At 46.4% G+C, this 20,803-nt stretch overlaps 1 protein-coding gene across 1 annotated transcript; it reads left to right on the forward strand.

The window, feature by feature from the left end:
• Positions 1 to 1,812: 1,812 nt before the first annotated feature.
• On the forward strand, positions 1,813 to 14,960 carry SMIM20 (small integral membrane protein 20). Its single transcript, XM_045881368.3, has 3 exons — positions 1,813 to 2,029; positions 12,923 to 12,979; positions 13,759 to 14,960. Exons 1-3 carry the CDS (start codon positions 1,921 to 1,923, stop codon positions 13,794 to 13,796), a joined length of 204 nt encoding a protein of 67 aa, XP_045737324.1. The 5' UTR covers positions 1,813 to 1,920; the 3' UTR covers positions 13,797 to 14,960.
• Positions 14,961 to 20,803: the final 5,843 nt, after the last annotated feature.

Raw genomic sequence — 20,803 nt, forward strand, 5'->3', positions numbered from 1 at the left:
TGGTGCCCAGTGGCTCGAGCATCTAATCCCCTCAAGTTCACACCCAGATTTCTAGCAGCTGGGAGAGACTATGATTGGCTCAACGTGGGTCATGTAGCCAGGAAGATGCAGCTACGTTGGATGATCAGTCCCAGTCAATCCCTGTGGTGTGCTTAACTCTCAGAGCTGGAAAAAAAATCATTGCAGGGGCAGGGGGCGCACAGAGGAGAAGCCCAGTTTATGTCATGGATTGAGAATGGGAGAGGAGTGGTTTGCCAAAAGATATTCTAGGGCTATTAACAGAAAGATAAGTGGACACTGAGTTGCTAAGATGACAAACAGGCACCACACCTGGGGTTTTATACCATGTGACAGAAAGCATGCTTCACAGCTCCCCTCTCTGCTGGGAAGTCCTCTGTTCTCACCCTAACAAGCTCCTGCAAGCCTCCGAGGAGCCCTGCCTCACCCTACAGCCATCTGTCTTTCTCCACCGAACTTCTGCAGCCCGCAGGACCCTATCACTCATTGGCAACAAGCTGCGCTGGGTCATTAGTTATTTTTATGTAGATGTCCTGTCTCTTCATCCACGTGGCAGGATCCCAGAGAGCAAGGGTCACGTCTTACTCATCTTGGTGTCCCTCGTCGCACTGTGCCTGGTGTTTGGGGCATGGCAGATAGTCCATAAATCTGCTGACTGATCGAACACCTGATTTATATGCTTCTGGAACCACTGAGGTAGAAAGTAGCTTGACTCAACTTCAGAACTACAGAGGGAGAGGAAACCTGTGCTCTCCACACCGTTTCTGAAAGATCGTAGATCTTTTCCAGACTAAATAATACTGCTGGGGTCAGGATGAATATCCTCTTGCTCCCCAGCCCCCAGCTGCTGGTAGCATCCTTATTTATAAAGGACTGAGTGAAGGCCCAAGGAACCTTAATCTCAGCTGCTCAATACCTCTGGGTAGCTCATATGCCCCCACAGCGCATCCGGAAGGATGGAGAATGAAGATCATAGGAAGGGGAAGAGGATGTCTGTCCTCAGTGGCCCTCACCCCAGGCAGAAAGGCAAAGCCCCAAGGTCCCATCCGTGGGACTGGCCGCTGGCTCTCTGCCTTGCACTGACTCTTTTTATTCCCCATCCTCATTCGTAACCCAGGCATTCAGCAAAGGGAACGGAGAGAGAGAAGGGGGATAGAAAAACGGAGTCAGAACAAATCTACTGGTAGCTTGGACGTTGAAACATCACTGCTCCCCCGCTAGTCTTGGTCCAGAAGTCCCCGTGGCTCGGGTTAGAAGCCCCCTGCAGGCCATCCTGGGGCAGGCGAGTTGCCCTTTTGCCTCTCATCCCTTCCAACAGCCCTCAAGGAGACCCAATGACTTGTCCAAAGCCGCGCGGCCAAGCCGGGGTTCCCTGACCTGTAAAACGGGCCAACTGATACTGAGGATTAAATCAGCGAGTCACAGAGAGCACGCAGCTCGAGGTAGAAAGTCACTAAAATCAAATAAGGGGTGGGGAGAATGAGAAAGCGCGGCTGATAAAGGAGGGGGGTGATAAAAGAGGTCAGGAGAATGGTGCACTGAGTGGGAACCGGGCTGCGGGCAGGGCAGGAGCCGGAAGAGGGCCCGCAGAACCCAGCGATGCAAGAACTCCTCTCACCACGCCGCCGGCGCGGGGCAGGCGCAACCCCCAGCGAGGGAGCGCTGGGGAAGCGCGGCGCGACACCGAGGCCCCGCCCCTGCCGGCTCCACCCACCCCGTAGCTCCGCCCACGAGCCCTCCCCTGCCCTATCTCGCCCCGCCCCGCCTCCTAGCCCCGCCTCCAAGGCCCGGAAGCGAAAGCCGCTCCGCCCCTTCCGAGCGGGGTCACGGCCCGGCGGCGCGGACCGGGACTCGCAGCGTGCGGGCCTCTCAGCGGGTCAGGGCAGCCCCGTGCCCGGCGCCATGTCCCGGAACCTGCGCACCGTGCTCATCTTCGGCGGCTTCATCTCCTTGATCGGCGCCGCCTTCTACCCTATCTACTTCCGGCCCCTAATGCGGCTGGACGAATACCGTGAGTGACCTGTGACCCCGCGCGGTGGCCTGGTCTCAGTAACAGCCCCCTCCCCTCCGCCCCGCACCTGCTCGTGGGGCCGTGGAAAGAGCTTGGCTCAGGAGTCAGGCAGGCCCGGGTTCGAATCCTGATGTGTGCGGCTTTGTGACCTTGGACAAGTGTGGCTCAATCTCTCGTAGTCAGCATCCTCATCCATAAATAGCTATTTGTAATCGGTAAAATAAGACCGTTTAGTCTTCATTGAGACTCACAGGTGGTAACGAGAGCAGTTGGCACATAGTAGGTTGACACTAAATACTAGGTCATGCTCACAGGTAGCATTCGCGGAACGCTTACGTGTCAGGCGTACGTTGGATCTCGCTTTGAGGTCGGTATTAAATGCGCGTTTCACGGGCGGGAAAACTGAGGCTCGGATTGTGTAACAGGCCCAGGGTCACACAGCCAGTAAGTTGCAAGGCAAATACTCCAACCCTGGCCTGTGTCTGCAGGGCTTCTCCCACACGTGGAAGCTGGGAATGGTGATATTGGAGGGAGGCAGATGGAGCCCTAATCATCCTGAGCCTGAAGGTGTTTTTATTGCACTTCATTTCCACTCCCAGAGACAGCTTTGAGCGGAAATGTGTCAAACCTGAACTGTTAACCTGGGTTTTTGAGTTTTTCCTCAGATCTTTTTTTCAGCTTCTGCTGTCTTCCTTTATTTTAAGCGGGTTGCTCACATGACAGTGGTGAATATCCTGGGAGTAATTTTCCTCCTTAATCATTCAAGTTCTGTCATTCCAACAGCCAAACTCTCCTTCCTTGAGACCTATACCTCAGCAAGGATTAGCACTTTGATACATCTGAAACCATCTGTCAGAGAGAAAGTATTAGGCATTAGAGGCTCATTTTGTTCTCCAGGAAACCTGAATCATCTTGAAGATGGAAGAGGGCCAACCCTGCCCCCCGGAGAATATTAGCAGGGGCTGAAAGCTTGGCGATTTGAAGGCAAAAGCTCTGTGTAAATGCTCTGCCCGTTACAAATGCTACAACATTTGGTTTCTGGAGGCAGAGCGTTTTCAGTACACGCTCCCATTTCCTGGTAGCTTCTTTCGTCATCCAGGATTAAAATGGCCTCTGTGCATTCTGCCTTCCAGCCTATGTCCATGCGCCACCAGTCGGGGTAAACAGAGGATGGTGTGAAGCCCTGCACAGTCTGGTTCCATCATCCTGACCGGATCCGTGCCCCAGGCTGTCTTATTAGGGCATCCAGAATTGAACTTGGGACCGGGGGCTCTGCTTTGGATGCTGCTGGAAAAGTTTCCAGTGTGAAGACTAGAGCAGTGTCTGTCCAGTGGGGATGATTTTGTCCCCCAGGGGACATTTGGTTCTATCTGGAGACATTTTTGCTTGTCACGGCTGGGGGTGGAGGGGGGTGGTGTGAGGGTGGTATTGGCATCTAGTGGATAGAGGCCAGGGATGCTTCTCAACCCGCAGTGCACAGGACAGCCCCCCATGACAGAGAATTATCCGGCCCAGGCTAGGCATGGTGCCGAGGTTGAGACATGCTCGTCTAGATCAGATGATGAAAGTGTGGACTTGTGCTGTGTACCCCAAGCACTTCATATATAATAACCCATGTAGTTTTCATAACCGTTTGTTGCAGCTGCTGTGTGATCATCACCCCCATTCTATGCGTAGACAGACTGAGGTATGGAACAGTTAAATGACTTATCCAAGGACCCACAGGCAGTGAGTCAGATCTGGGATTTGAACCAGTGCACTCAGTCACTACACCACGGCACCATACTGTCTCTGAGGGGCTGTGATGGGGGAGCAGGGCAGGTGAGGGTCTAAATCCCTACTAGAGAAGGATCTTAAGGTGAGTCACTTCGCCTCCTAGAGCCCAGCCTGTTTCTTCATCTATAGCAGTGGAGTTTGCAGGACTCAATTTATAGGTTTTAGGATGTATTAAATGAGATAACAGGTGTGGAAACAGTATAGTTTTATATTAGGCATCCCATAAAAATGTTTAAAAAATAAGGAGCCATAGGACAGGGGTGTGAGACAAAGAGATTTAAGCCAGGGCTGGCTGACTTGGCAGTGAACTGGGGTCTGGGCAGGTGAGGTATTGGTGATTGAGCCATGGAAACCTGGCCTGTCTATTGGGAGGATGGAGCTGCAGTTCATTTCAGCACTTGAACTAGTATTTATTGAGCTTCTTTTGCATGTTTTATAACCCGGGTTTTAGCGATGGCTGTGTACCTGGTACTGTGCTAGGTGCTGGGTGTACGTAACCGCACAAGATGGGTAAGAGCATTCTGTCCATCTCAATGTCCCCACCGTCATCCAACCCACTTCCCTCACCCGCTCCTTGGACTCTTGAGCTGGTCTCCCTGCTTCCAACAGGCCCCAGCTATTACTCATTCTCTACCCAGTGGCCACAGTGGTCTTTCTGGTTGTTCTTTTGTTGCTGATTTCTAGCTTATTTGCATTTGTGGTTAAAGAACGAAGACTATATGATTTTGATTCTTTGATATTGGTCAAGATTTGCTTTGTGGCTTAGTACAGGTCAATTTTGGAAATGTTCCTTCTGTGCTTGAAGTGAGTGTATGTCATCATTGGGTACAGAGTTCTGTGTGTGTCGATTCCAGACCAAGCTTCTTAATTCTGTTACTTAGGTATCTTTAGGCCATATTATTAGGTGCACACAATAGAGAATATTCTGGAGATTTTTTTTCCAATTATCATTGTATGAAGGGTCCTCTTTATCCCTACTATTCCTCCCTAGCTCTATTTTATCAGCATTAGAGTTCCCAGCATTGTTTTGGTTAGTATTTTCCTGGTATATCTATCCTCTTATATTTGGCGCCTTTATTATTTATTTATTTATTTATTTGAAGATTTATTTATTTATTTAAACATTTATTTATTTATTTAAAGATTTATTTATTTATTTAAAGATTTATTTATTTATTTAAATATTTATTTAATTGAGAGAGAGAGAGTTGGGGAAGGGACAGAGGGAGAGGGAGACAAGCAGACTCCCCGCAGAGTGGGGGCCTGACCCAGGGCTCGATCTCACAACCCTGAGATCATGACCTGAGTCAAAATCAAGAGTCAGATGCTTAACCAACTGAGCCACCCAGGTGCCCCTTGGCATCTGTCTTTAAATCTCATAACCAGCCTACACTGGATTTTTTAATCCAATCTGATCATTTAACTGTTGGATTGAGCTCATTTTCATGTATGTTTACTGATGCATTTATATTTATTTGCCCCATCTTACTTTGTGTTTTCTATTTATTCTTCTATTTCTGTAACTCCTTTTTTTCTCCTTTTCTGCAGCTTCAAGCTTTCTTTTTCTCCTCTCTTCTTTTGAAAGTTTTACATTCTGTTTTTATTCTTTCGTGATTACTGTTTAAAGTTAGTATCTTTTTTTTTGTTTTTTTAAAGATTTTATTTGTTTCACAGAGAGAGAGCGAGAGCAGGAACACAAGCAGGGGGAGTGGGAGAGGGAGAAGCAGGCTTCCTGCCAAGCAGGGAGCCGGATGTGGGACTCCATCCCAGGACCCCGGGATCATGACCTGAGCTGAAGGCAGACGCTTAACGACTGAGCCACCCGGGCACCCAAAAGTTAGTCAGTATCTTTATCCTCCTGGAAAATATACAGAGACCTGCGGAGACTGCCTTGGTCCTTGTACCACACACCCCGCCGTTTGTTTATTCCTCCCCAGTCACCTAGTACCGGCAAGGTTTTGTGCAGTCACTGATTGTTTCTCTTTGCCCACAGTCTTTACTCACTGAGCCCTACATCTCACTCCTTTCTACTGTCCGTTTTCTTCATTCTGAGGTGCATCTGACAATATTTCTTTCATGAGCGTTTGTCACTGGCAAATGTCATCCTTGTTTGTCAGAAAATGTCTAGAACTCTGGTTTTCCCCGTGGCTGTTGGAAAGTCTGTTGTCATGCCATTTGTTCTTTGAATTTATCATCTTGCTTGCTTGACTGAAACACTTCCACAGTCCTCTGCTGTCCCCAGTGTCTAACCCGTGGAGGCTCATGGAAGTATTTTAATCGGGAGAGTGAGGTGACCGGATTCACTCTCACGCGGGGTCAACAAGATTTCCAGATAGAGGAAGGCTGTAATTGCTGCGGTCACAGGAGAGTAGGGAGAGGTGACTGGCCCGAACCAGTGGTGGTTATAGGACTGCGGAGAAGTACTGAATTGGGGAGCTGTATTTAAGAAGTAAACTCTACAGGGTGAGGGAGGAGACGAAGGAGAATGACAATTTCCGGGCTCCAGCAGCAGAAGAGATGGTGGCGCTGGTCATTAACTAAGAAACACCAGAAGGAATTGGTTTTGGGAGTGAGGAGGATGAGCTAGTTCAATTTTGGATGTATTGTGTTTTAGGTATCTGGATGTGCTTGTGGAGATTGCTTACAGGCAGCGGGATGTGCTAGTCTGGAGCTGAGGTCCTGGGCCTGAGCTAGAGCTAGGGATGGGGCGCTGGATCAGCACGGGATGGGAGGCAGAGTCATCAAAGGAGAGGGCTCCCAGGCAGCACTGGGAAACTGCAAGAGACAAGCTGGCCTAAGACAGGACACTGGTGAACACAGTATTGGAAGAGCAAGCGGTCAGAAGAAAGGGAGCCGTCAAAGGAGACGGAGAAGCGGCCAGAGCAAGAGGGTCAAAACCAGAAGAGGCTGCAATCTCAAGTCCCATGAAAACAACTCTTGATGAAAAGGGGTGTGGTGGGCGCCTGGGTGGCTCAGTTGGTTAAGCAACTGCATTCGGCTCAGGTCATGATCCTGGAGTCCCAGGATCGAGTCTTGCATCTGGCTCCCTGCTCGGTGGGGAGTCTGCTTCTCCCTCTCACCCTCCCCGCCTCCTGCTCTCTTTCTCTTCATTCTCTCTCTCTCAAATAAATAAATAAAAATCTTTAAAAAAAAAAAAAGAAAAGAAAAGGGGTATGGTCAGCAGGGTTGGGCTTCTTGGAGACAGATAAGTGAAAATATTCAGTCGATTTATGAAAAAGAAGGTGAAGGTCAGAGTTACCTTGTTGAGAATGCTTTTAGTAGTTTGGTCGTGGGCAGAGAACAGGCTGCTCCACTGAATTGGCTCCTTAAAGGTATTTGTGTAGAGAGGAGAGTGATAGAGTATATTTGCAGCAGGTCAGAGGGTCTAGGGAGAGTTTTGTTTTAGGGAGAGATGGAACAGCCAAGAAGTCTCTGGACAAAGAGGAAGATAATCCATAGAGTGACAGGTGGTAGGGGATCTTGAGATCAGATGCAGGAAAGCTTTGGACAAAAGGCAGGACACCTCTTCCACCGGCTCAGGAGGAAGGGCAGGTAGGGATGCAGCTAAATATAGGTCCGATGTTGGGGAGTTGTGGGCACTTCCAGGTGATGACTTCCGTTCTCATTGTAACACAGGAAGTGAGTAATCTGTGAGTGAGAGGCACAGCCCCCGGCCAGACTCTCTCTTCTTGAAACACTGTCTTCCCTGAGCTGTGACCACCCCCGCTGCCAGTCGTCTTGCCTTTGCTCTTTTGCTCCTGCCTTTCAGCCACTCCTTCTCAGCCTCTCTTGGGTCTTCCTCTCCCGACCATCCTTCAGACATTAGTATTCCCCAGGACTCTGGGCAGACCGAGGAGAAGGCCACAGTTCTTGGAAGTGCAGGGCAAGGTAGGCCAGACATCCAGTCCTTAAGAGGGGCCAGTGGCTGGCCCGGGAGGAGCCCACGTTCCCATGTCGGGCCTGAGTGTCAGGCCAGTGCCGGCCCTGCAGTGGGGCCAGCCTGACTGATGCTGGCCAGCCCGGGCACGGGGAGCGTGGGGACAGCTCTGTTACAGGATCTCTGCCGGAATAAGCCTCGAGGCAGCAGGCGAGAAAGGGAAGGCTGCTTAGATAAAATAAAATCAAGGAGATCTCCCATACCTTAAAAGCAGGCAAGCCGCTCTGACAAGACTGCCTTCTTGGATTTCATGTTGACATTCAGTGTGATCTTCAGCTCTTCCACTAACTCAGCCAGACTTTCCTAAGCGTTACAGGGATGACAAGGTCGGTTCTCCATGTGACACTTCAGTCCCGAGATGAGCCCTGGGGAGACGGCGTTGGCATTGGTGGTCAGCGAGCCCAAACCGGAAGTGTGGGGATGGTTCTGTTGTGCTCCTGGAGGGAATCCCAGATGATGCTTTTTAGCTTTCATCCTGCTGGTACCGCGTGGTTTGTTGGACGAGCCCACGTTTCGGGGAGAGTACAGCTGCTGTAGCTCAGAGCCTAGTCTGGCTTTGTGTCCTAGAACTAGACCGTGATCCTGAATATGGCCTTTTAAAAAAACCTGTGTTTTATACCAGCCTGTGAGATGAGACAGAATAGGATCATTTTCGGGGATCCTGTTCATTTTTAACTTTAATTAGACGCGCAGAAGCATAAAATCCTAAGAGTTTTGCCAGAAAACCCAAGCTCCTTCAGTCCCCTCACTTAGGTGACTTGTCCAGAGTCACTGAGCACATTAATGGCTGGGTGGACATGAGACCCTAACTCCCCGACTTTGTCTGCTATTGATGCACTGTTTCACGTGCCTTTAAGACAGCAAAGAGTGTTTACTAGTGAAGGGAAAGACCACAGGATTGCGGGATTGCTGTGAGGAGATCTCAGTCCCCCTCCCACATGGTCGCCTTCTCTTATTGCTGCACTTTCTGCCCCCCCCCCCCCCCCCCCACCCTCCGGATGTCTGCTGTATGGAGTCGGAACAGGGTTGTGAGAAATCACTTGACCCAGGAATACTTCTTACCTCGGAAGGGCATTCTCCCTATCCCATGCCAGGGGCTAGAATATGCTTTTTATTTCTTTCACTGGAGAGTCCGGTGCAGCACAGGGAAAGACTAAAGTCTTACTTTCTGTCCAGCATTACGGAGCTCCCTGGGTTCAGCCAGACTCTCTGATGAGGAAGCAAAAGTGTTTCTAGTGTTGGGAGGAGTCGGTGCCTCCAGTGGCCCTTTGGTCCCCCTCAGCCACTGGTTCACACTTGCCACCACGGCCGTGTGGTCCCATCTGCCGCTGGTTCGGTGGGGCACCAGGGCACATCCCGTCCTGGATGACCCCACAGACAGACGGAGTACGTGGCTAGGCAACAGCCGCAGAATGGGAACACTGAAAAAGTAGTTCTTAATTTTTTTATTTGCTGTTTAAAAAAAGGTACTTTGAAGTAATCATCACGGAGCAGTCACCAGGAAGTATAAGGGCTTCCTAAAAACTTATTTTGCAGTTGTGTATTTCAGTTATTAAAAAAATAATCCCGGGCGCCTGGGTGGCTCAATTGGTTAAGCGACTGCCTTCGGCTCAGGTCATGATCCTGGAGTCCCGGGATCGAGTCCTGCATCGGGCTCCCTGCTCGGCAGGGGGTCTGCTTCTCCTTCTGACCCTCTTCCCTCTTGTGCTGTCTCTCATTCTCTCTCTCAAATAAATAAAATCTTTAAAAAAAATAATAATAATCCCAACCAACAGAAAAGACCTAAGAATAGTATGATAAATCCCCATTTATTTGTCACCTAGATTTACCGGAGAACGTTTTGCCGCATTTGCTTCCCCCCATGTGTTGCATGCATACATACGTATACATATACATATATAATTACATATACGTATAATTGTTTCTATTGTTCTGTTGAACCATTTGAGAGCAAGTTCAGGACACTGTGAGCTTGCCTTCCCAAACACTTCAGCATGGATTTTCTAGGAACAAGGGCATTCTTTTACATAACCAAAATGCAGTTATCCAGGCCAGGAAATGTAATATTGACACAATGCTATTATCTCATGTACAGTCCATCACATGTTGCCATTTGTCCAATTACTTCAGGTTCCGAGTTGCTTGTATTTTTTAACTGTTGCCAAGAAGAGATGGCAGGGAGGGGTCCTGACTGAGGCCATCTCACTGGGCAGGGCGCTGGGGTCCTGAGCTTCGGCACCTGCTTTTCGGTTTCTAGCTGCTGGCCCACGACTCGAGCACGCTCAGGCAGTCTGCTGTCAGTGGGCGCTGGGGAGCACTGTCTTCTTTGCTGCGTGGTCGTGGGTGTCGAGTAACAAGTCACACAGTAGAGCTGTTGGACAGCATGGACATTTAGTATAAAGATATGTTTTCATTTTCAGAGACTTAGAAATTATTAGGTGGATTCTGTCACTACAATTGGAGAATCAGCCCGCCCACATGCATTACCAGTTCTAATAATAACACTTTGGCCCTTTGATGAGATAATGATCCTCAATTAAAACTACAAATCACACCACTGCCTTAGCACCAGGGGGCAGAGTCGGGCTTGCTGAGACACTGGGATGGGGACTTTTCTAACCGGCATCACGAAGCTCCAGGCCCAGTATTGCATGTTTGCATCTTAATCATTGCACTCCTGATAGAAACATGCTCACTACTGAAAAGGCAGTAATTAGCTCATCCTGACTTGTTCACATAGTTAAACCTCTGACTTCAGCGTTGTCCTTTTCGTGAGGTTTTTATAGACACTTGCTGTTTCTCTAATGAGAGCAAAATAGAAACTTACTGTCAACTTCAGCAAGACATACTGCTAAATCCTGAGGGACCGGTTTGTTTTCCTTTGGGCATATTCTGCATTCACAAATTTTAAAGTGCCTTTGTGTCATATCATGAATTTATATAAGACTGCTTTGGCTTTACAGTACTTATAAAACATTAATGGAATAAAGAACCAGGGGATGTAGATAGGATGCTAATACCAGTTATCACTTGATAGGAACTAGTTCAGCAAATCGGTTTAAATTGCTTGTCCAAGCCAAAAAAAAAAAAAAATGAGGTGGTCGCATAAGGACAAGGATTATAAAGAGATTATGGTCTATTTTAAATAAATCCTTAGCCTTTCTCGAACCTCATTAGCAATTAGCAAGAAAGTGTGAAGACAGGGATTCCTTTCTCTTCACTTGGTTCTCTATTGCATTGTAAGAGGTTAGGATACAATTAGACATTCTGTCCTTGCTATCAAAAGTCAACTTCCTTTGGTGCTTGGCAGTCTGCCAGCGGCTTCGCAGTACCTGCCGCCTCTTGGGAAATGTGTTCAATACACCAGGCTGTCTGATTTTCTTAAATCTATGGCTAGAAAGCTTTCTGGCAATTGATTATTTTTTTAAAAACTCACCTCTTCCAGGGGCGCCTGGGTAGCTCAGTTGGTTAAGCATCTGACTCTTGATTTCAGCTCAGGTCATGGTCTCAGGGTGGTGGGATGGAGCCCCACGTTGGGCTCCACGCTCAGTGCGGAGTCTGCTTGAGATTCTCCTGCTGCTTCTCACCCCGCCTGCGTGTGTGCGTGCTCCCTCTCTCTAAAATAAATAAATAAAATCTTTAAAAATAAAAAAACCCTCACCTCTTCCATAATACTGGCAAACGGACCTTCTAGGCATGGGAAATCATATCTATTTTTGTTCCTGGCACCATGGATGGTACTGCAGTCTTACTCCTGGTTGGCATTTTCTAAGAGCATATTTGAGACACGTCCGTCCCTTGAGACCTTACATGTTGACAGTATGGTAGGGCTCAATCCTACAGGAATTTAATGTCTTAGGAAATGAGATCACCTTTTGTGCTGGAGTTATTTTAGAAAATCCGACACCCGAGAGCTCCATTATCCACTCTAGATGGCAGAAGCCTTTTGGCATATCTTGGTCCCGAGGGTCTTGGTTATTGCTTGCCTGCTACTACTTTTCAGAGAGGTTCGGGGAAGCCATCAGGCCGTTCGTTGTCTGTAATGGGCTTCTTTATGCTGCGTCTTCCGTCTGTCTGTCTTAGAATTAGATACCAAGATTCACATAGTCCCTATTGCCCATTGTTTTATTTGCCAAAGCAAAACTTAGCATTGATAAAACTATAGGTAGGTCACTTAGGATTGACTTTCTGTCACATCACGGGAGAAACAAGTTCAATGAATATTCGATTTGGCAAATCCCTGTTTTTTGTACCTTTATGCTTCTTGTAACTTTATGAGAATCCAGAAGCCAGAATAAAGGAAACGGCCTAATATTAAGTAAGAGCTAAATGTGGATTTCAAGAAATACTGTCAGCCTGATTAAGACAAAGGTCTGATTACAACATGTAATTACTGTAATTTAGTAGTAAACATCCTTTGGCTCCAAGTCTTTCCCCTGAAAAGCCGCCATTTGTTTGTCAAGATACTTAAAATAATAAGTCTTTGTTTTCGCAGACCCTGGGCTTACTCTAAGCCACTTAGAAAGATGTGTCAGAACACTTGAAGCTCACAGACCTAAAATGCCCAATTTCTCTTGGCCCTTGCCTGTTGGACATCTCCGAAGAGATGGGCTGAGCTGCTGTCGCTGGAACGCGCTTACTAATTGGCACAGCACCTGCAATCAATTAGGGAGGCTTCAGTTATCCAAACCAAAGCCACCCACCCAAAGATTAATTTTCTGCTCTATTTCCTATCAAAAACATAGCATATTTAGCTCTGGGTTTAGTCCTTCAGCGGAGCACATTTGAGACATAGAAACTACATCGTTTTCTTGTTAATTGTACTTGTTCCTTCAATTCAGCAGCCTTCCCCTCATAATATTTCACGCCCACCAGCTCTTTCAAAATTGTTCTTTTTCCGTTGTTTTGTTGCCTTACCAAAATGCTGAGATCACCGAGAAAAGATGTGAGTCGGGAGCTTTTCTTTTGAAGTACAGCTTTCTTTGCTTTTATTGAAAATGCCCGATCTTTCTGCTCTGTAGGATCTAACTTCCATAACCTAAAAGCTTTGAGTATTGGCGTCCTGTATATATTGTTTCTGAATTGTCCCATGTCATTGGCCCACGTAAATAGAAAGATTTCTTCCACCATGGTCCACCCCCCACCTTTGTAAAGAGCAATTTTTCTGTTGTGTTTTTCAGAGAAGGAGCAAGCCGTAAATAGAGCTGGTATTATTCAAGAAGATGTGCAGCCACCAGGTAAACTTAAAATTCAAAACAGAATTGCATTCGTGCTGTTGTGTGGGGTGCGCATGCTTGCCCTGCAGTGGAGGAAATCTTTTGAGTGCGGAGGCTAGCTGGTGATTATGCCATTCATTGTTCAGAAGTTGCCATTTCATAGGAGCCACCCCAAGACTTCATTTTAGCATTTCACCCCAGAATATTTTGGGCAAGTTTGCACGTTCCTCTTGTGCATTTGATAAATGGGCATAAAAATGTAACAAGTGTGCTATTGAGTATCAAGGGTGAATAGCTGTTCCGCAGACCGATTTACCAAGCACCTATTTAAACCCTGCCCTCTCTGGAAGAAGTCTGTTTACTTGCAAGCTATTTTAATTGATGCGGGATTCTGCTTTATTACAGAAGCTCAAAGTTCCCTTTGTGGCTGAATGGTTAGTTACTTTTAGATGATCTCAGTTGGGTGAGGAGAGGTTTCCAGTTTTTTAACCAAAACTCTTGTAATCTGTGGCACCATTCTTTTTTTAATTTTTAACTTACTTACTTTTTTATTTATGTTTTGACTAGGCCAGATACATAGCTTCCTGTTGTGGGGCAATTTCTGAGCCATTTAAGTCTCTCATGGTGGCCATGGCTGCCCAGTCGCAGCATCCCAGACTTCCGGCAGCTTGCCCGCACTGTCTCGAACTACATGGAAATTGCACAACTCAATTCTGATGGCATTTTGCTTGTTTGCAGTTGAGGGAAGTGGTAGGAAGTTTAAAAGCGAATCCTGTTTTGATTCATGTTTCTTTCTATAGGGTTAAAAGTGTGGTCTGATCCATTTGGCAGGAAATGAGAAGGCTATCACCACCTCGATTATGAAAGACATCTTCGTGCAAGTACAATAAATTGCCTCACTACAGAAGGATGGCTGGAGAAGAAAACTCTATAAAGCTGAAAATAAGAGTACTGTGCACAAGGATTAATATTTCCCTTCTTAAGTATCAAAAGAACCCTGGAGCAAATCACACCATTAGGGAGGTTTTCATGATTCGCTTTACTTTCTAAAAATGAAGCTCTCTCACCCAGCTGTGTTTGGAGGCGATCCACTTATTATTCAGTCCCTACTGCTTTCCCAACCAAGCTGTGATGTGAATGCATGCAGCCAGGAGACTTGGGAAGATCCTAGTCTGTCTTGCCATCCTCCAAATAGGAAATTTCAGTGAAAAGCCAGCGTGCTGAGCAGCCTCATCAGGCTCTTTGGAAACATTAAAGTTGATAAAACTCTAAGGACAGGGTACATTGTACTCTTTAAGAATAACCAGTTCAGCTTAGCCATCTTGTCGAAGGTTGCTGCATGTTGGAAAATAAGTAAATAGGAAGCAAGTTCAACCAAGCGGCTATGCATGCATAATAGAAATCAGCGTTGAATTAACAGAAGTGAAAATATGTATATTAAAATGATCTATTTTTAATTCACTATGGTGTAGGTTTTTTTGAAATCCTATATAAACTCATTAAGTCACACTAAGAAGCAGTATTTGACTAGATTATATTTGATGAGATAGTCGACTATGTGGTGTTTCTCAGTTTGTGTACAAGTAAACATTTTAAAGGTAAATAGCAGATTTGTTGAGACAGATATTTATTGGTTGCAATACCAGCTATCTCACCAGCTGCTGCAGGGACGAGTGTGGAAGTTCTTTCTTTCTTTCTCTGGTGCTCTGTCTGGCCCCTTAGTAGACTGTATGTTTTTGAAGAGACACCTCTTTCTCATTTTTAGATTTCCCAGAGTGCCTTGCACATTACTATGGGTTCTCTTTAGATGAGCTGCCTGATAACATAATTTTATTATTGTGAACTGGGAATTTGCTTAACAGACAACTGACACAGTTATGTAATTACTGTCAAAAAGAACTCAGACTGATGGTTCCAGAACCAAAGGCATCATTTTTTGGTAGACATTTCCTAACATTTAATTGACTTATGGTTAGTAACCCAATAAAAGAAGTTGACTCATTCAGGGTATATCTGGCCTCTATTTTCCTTGGAGGGGGCACCAGGAAGTTGTGTAACTTAAAGTCTGGCATTCTGTGGGCGCTTTATTGAGATTTCTTTATGACGGGGGCAAGCGCGTGTACCATCTGCTCTGGAAGATGTCGTCAAGACCTCTGGGACCTCGATTGCCTGTTCGGCAGATGGAACAGACTCCGTTTTCTCTCTTCAGTGGGATCTTTGTCCTGGCTTTGACCCTGCCCTTGGTACACCTCTTTGTAGAGATAAAGGAACTCTCTGTCCTGCTCAGCTGCCTTGATATTTATAAAAGGATCAGTCTTCATGCTGTCAGAGGTGTGACATCAGACTCTGCTGCCCACGCTTGACAAAAGTGGGTTGTAAGAGATGCTCCTCTTGGGGACTGACTGAAGGCCTTGGGGTTCATCCATGAGGTGCCCAGGTGTGCTTCCAGGTTGATAACGGAAGCCCTCAGAAGAGGGGATCTTGGTCAGATACAGTTAGGAAACACAGAGTTAAAGCAAACTTGGCTTATTTGCTTCTAATTTGATGATTTCCAAGAGAGGCTTACCATTTCTCAAATGTATTTGATCACAAAATATTTTTCGTGGGTTATCTTCTGGGCTAGTGACCAACAACATCCTTTTCGGGAAATCTTTCTCTCGATCAGTGGTTCCCCAACTTTTGATCTCAGGACCCTTTACCACTCCTAAAATTTTTTGAGGACCCCAAAGTGGGTTCTACCTGTAGGTACTATATTAGAAATTAAACCAAATTTTAAAATGTTTATTAATTTACTTAAGATCAATAACAAACCCATGTAGAGTAATATGACATGTTTTTGTGTGAAAAATTTGTTTTCCAAGATCAAAAATAATTTGCAAATTTCTTTAACGTCTGGCATAATAGATTCTCTTCACAGCTAGATTCTAATATCTTGTTTCTACATTCAGTCTGTTGCTATATCACATGTCATGGCCTCTGGAAAATTCCTCTGTGCACACTCATAAGAAGATGAGAGGAAAAACGGCAAAAAAGCTGAGGTGCTTGGGTGGTGCATTCGGTTAAGCGACCAGCTCTTGGTTTTGGCTCAGGTCATGATCTCACGGTCCTGGGATGGAGCCCTGGCGTCTGGCTCTGCGCTCAGCAGGGAGTCTGGTTGGGGATTCTCTCTCTCTCTCTGCCCCTCCCCACCTCTCTCAAATGAATAAATAAATCTTTAAAAAAAAAAAAGGGCAAGGGGAACCCTCCTTCACTATTGGTGGGAATGCAAACTGGTGCAGCCACTCTGGAAAACAGTATGGAGTTTCCTCAAAAAGTTAAAAATAGAACCACTATGACTCAGCAACTGCACTACTAGGTATTTATCCAAAGGATACAAACATAGTGATTTGAAGGGGCACATGCACCCCAGTGTTTATAGCAGCAATGTCCACAATAGCTAAAATATGGAAAGAGCCCAGATGTCCATCGACAGATGAATGGATAAAGATGTGTGTGTGTGTGTATACACACACTAGAATATTACTCAGCCATCAAAAAGAATGAAATCTTGCCACTTAAAACAACATGGATGGAAATAAAAGGCATTATGCTAAGTGAAATAAGTCAGAGAAACACAAATACCGTATGATTTCACTCATGTGGAATTTAAGAAAACAGATGAACATAGGGGAAGGAGAGAAATAAAACAAGATGAAAACAGGGAGACAAACCATAAGAGACTCTTAACTACAGGGAACAAACAGTTGTTGGAGGGGAGGTGGGTGGGGGGATGGGGTAACTGGGTGATGAGCGTTAAGGAGGGCACGTGATGTAATGAGCACTGGGTGCTGTATGCAACTGATAAATCACTGAATTCTACCTCTGACACTAAAAAAAAAATAAAGTTTAGTGGTATTATAAAAATAGTTTTGATCATGTAGACCTCCTGAAAAGTTCTCAGAGACCCTGAAAGGTCCCTAGACCACACTCTGAGTCTAGTTGTTTTTCTTGGGTTCAGTCAGATCTCTTGAGAATTGTGTATCTGGTTGCATCAGTTCCAACAGTCGCTTGTAGTGAACTGTGTTCCGTCATGTCCACATTAAAGGAAATGACCAGGGGAGGGAGATCCTGACAGGATTTTTTTATTGCTATTACTAAAATGAAGTTGTTGGATCCTTCATTTTCAATGTCGAACAATACGCTCTTTAGGAAAGCTCGGGCTGACAGATTTTACTTCTCAGAACCAGAAATGGCTTCACCGCCCAGCAGTGTTTATCCTGTGAGTCTCATGTGTGTAACTTGCTTCCCTCTTTGTACTGGCCGACAGGAAGCTCAGCCATGTTTGTGGTTCAGCTTTTTACAAAGTACCTAAGCCCTTGTGGGGTTGATTGGGGCCATTGCATTCACTTTATCCTTTCTTCCCCCGGACTTTGTTTTCTTACTCCAGTTTTCTATGTTGTGTCACATGTTAGACCCCTCATGTTACAATGAGGCAGGGCACCAACAGTATTTATTCAGTTAAGAACCAGGTATAATCTAGTAAGGGAAATGAAATGAATTCACAAATAAGATTGGAACATGAAAAGTGCCTTTAAAGATGTTCAGAGTGTCTTCCGACACTGGACATACACAAACCCTGTGTCCCTGTAGTTCTCTTCCCGATGCAGCAGAAATGCTCTTGTAGATTGACCAATAGCCATGTACCAGAATGTTCACAGCAGCCAAATGTCCGTCCACAGTACGATGGATAAATAAGCTGTGAGATCTTCACATGATGGGATACGATACAGCAATTAGAATGAACACTACAATGAATCCCACAAATAATGCTGAATAAACGAAGCCAGTTGCAATAGTACTTTTAGATTCCATTTAGATGAATAAAAATGGTAAATTAAGCCATTCAGTTAGAAGTCAGGACGGTGGCTGCTCTTGGGAAGGGGGAGGGTTAGTAACCGGGAAGTGGTACAGGCCGTCTTCACGGTGCTGATAGGTTCGATTTTTTTTATCTGGGTGCAGGTTTCATAGGTGTATCGAGTTTTGGGCTACTTCCCTGAGCTGTATAAATTCACATTCTTTTCTAAATGTACGTCATACTTAAGGTTTTTTTAAAAAAAGTTGCAGAGATTGGCTCTAGAAGGAAAAGAAGTTAAATCTGATTTAGAAGAATAAGAAGTGGAATCAGGAACCTTAGCAGAGAACCCTGCTGTTCAGTATATAAAGTGTATATAAAGTGCCCAGCAAATTCCTGGGCCAGCAGAGGCCAGATTAATGAGAGCTGTTATCACTGGCTGGGCAGCTGACATTCCAACAGAGCTATGAAAAACGCCTGGGATTCAGACACGCAGTGTGACAGAGGTGTGGACTCAGCAAAACTAAGCCCATCTTTGAGAGCTGGCTGGGCCCGGGTGCAGGTGTGTCTGGGGAGACAACCGAACCATGGGCTTTGCCTGCCCGCTGTGCCACCGGCCTGGGCTTGGCCCAGAGCAGGCGCTCATTAGGGTTTGGATGGACTGAGTGATCAGTTGAAAGAATGAGGGAGGACCAGATGAAGGGAATGGCAGATTCGGACCATGTGTGGGGACACCTGGAATGTCAAGCTGGTAAGTTCTACTTAATTGATAAACATGAAGCATTAGAAGCAGGAAGTGGTCTGAAAACGTTAAAGCCAGCGTGCTCGCCCCAGAGCAGGGCTAATCACCCTGGTGGTCAGAGCAGGGCAACCCTGTTCCCTGTCCACGGGAGCTAAGTACAGATACAAAGAATAAGCACTTAGAAAGGTTAATGGCAGTGTGACAGACGAGTTTTTATCTTTTGAATCCGATTGAAAATAATGGGCTTGCATTTTGTATTTTTTGCTTTTTAAAAATTTCTGGTGAAAGTAATCTTACTGTATTTTACAGGTCCGGGATGGATTGGTACTCAGAAACAGAAGCTGAGCTTCGCCCCGGGTAGGTTGAAAAGCACTGAGCTGGAGGGTAAATCTGATGTTCTCAGGTCCACACCAGTCCATGGTGGGGAAGTCCCATGTGCTCAGCAAGCTGAGAGCTCCTTGCCCGCCTGAGGCTTCTCTGTTCTGATGCAGAGAACCGATGAGAACACCCTGGTCTTAGCCCCTGGCGGGACACCGTGGACAGGGGAGTTCACTCTCCCAGACCTCTCCTGCTTGGTGCCTGAGGCCTTCTGCAGTTGATTCTGCCTGTCGGTAGGGAAATGCACAGCTCACTGGCTACGCCTGTGTGTGAGATGGTGGGGGAGCCCCTGGGGAGCCCGCCTGGGCATCCCACCGAATATGCGCCTGAAGAGGGGCAGGAACTTGGCTGCCAGCTTCCCTGGAGAAGGGCTTCCGGGGCAGTGGCAGCTAGCTTACCCTCCCTGAGGCTCTCCCAGCTGATGGGAAGCAGCAGGGTACCTTTCGCTCCTCCGCTAAGTGGTGTTTCCCAAACCCTGATCCTCTGAACACCCTGGGGAGAAAGGAGGGGTCGCTACTCCTCACGACAGTTGGGGAACACTCTGCGGCCCTCTCCTCTTCCTGGGGTTCTCTGTGTGACCATACATAATTAAAATAAAATGCAAAAAAAAGGTGGGGGGGATGCTTTGTCCAGACCCTTTTGGTTGCAAGTGACAGAAAAACCAAACTGAAATGGTGCAAAAGGGAGTTCAGTGGTGTAATTGAAAACTCTAGAGTCACAATCAGTTTATATCGTTGTGGTCATTTTTCCAAATACGAAAGTCCTAGTTCACAATCATGTGTGAATGTAAAAAGTATTACACCCAGAGCCTCAAGAAAGAGGCACGCTGGATCTCCTAGACAGTTAACAGGGTTTACCTCCCCTGGTAGACATTAACTGCTCCCTTTACCCAGCACCTCACTCTCTCTCTCACGGGAACACTTCACCCCACCCCCCACCCCTACTCCCCTTTGGCTCATTCCACCCATTCTATCTCCCTGCTTTGGGTGAAGCTGACTTTACCCCGCACTCCAGGAGTAGTAGGCTCGCGGTCCATGTTTGGCCAATCAGAAGGTTGGGCAAACTCCTGGCCCCTGGGATTGGATCTGGGCTGGGCCTGTGACCCAAACCAGGCTCATCAGGTCTAGCTGGAGTTAATCTTGCTTGTTGGCTTGTGTGGTCAGACTAGAGGAAGGTGTCTTTTTCACCAGGTTTAGAGGTGTTGGCAGCCATCTTGCCACCATGGGGTTGGAGCTGGTCTGAGACTAACACCATTGGAGGAGGAAACAACGGGAGATAGAAGCCAGGTCCTGATGCTGTTGTTTCTACCTCCTGGATCCATTTGGGTCTGAAGCAAGGATATGTCTGAATTAATAAATACTGTTATTAGTAAGTTCCCTTTTTGCACCATTTTAAATTGGGTTTTTGTCAAATGCAACCAAAAGAGTTTTGACTAGGGCATCTCAGTTTTATATTTTAAAGAGTTATGGGTTTTTTTTGTTTGGGGGGGTTTTTTTTGTTTGTTTTTGAGAGAGAGAGAGGGAGGAGCAGAGGGAGAGGGAGGGAGAGGAAGAATCTTAAGCAGGCTCCACACTCAGCATGCAGCCTGTTGCGGGGCTCTGTCTCATGACCCTGAGATCGTGACCTGAGTCGAAAACAAGAGTCCGATGCTTAACTACCCTGCGCCCCTCAATTTTATGTTTTAATTACTTTTCCGAAATGTGTTTCACATGTCATTTCCACCTTATATAAAGGCTGTTCAACACAGTTCAGCCTCTCTTTATGACTTGGACTTATTGTTATTGTACAGATGTGCCTGAGGGGCTGCCGGGGTGGGTCAGGCGTGTACCTGCTATGCTTGTGAGCTTTCTGGCTTTCTGTGTTTCTTATCTCTGCCCTGCCTCGCAGCTGTAAG

This window comes from Mirounga angustirostris, unplaced genomic scaffold (assembly GCF_029215605.1).
Source record: "Mirounga angustirostris isolate CCGP_5_RB_7025 unplaced genomic scaffold, mMirAng1.0.hap1 SCAF_2, whole genome shotgun sequence".
Taxonomy (NCBI): Eukaryota; Metazoa; Chordata; class Mammalia; order Carnivora; family Phocidae; genus Mirounga; species Mirounga angustirostris.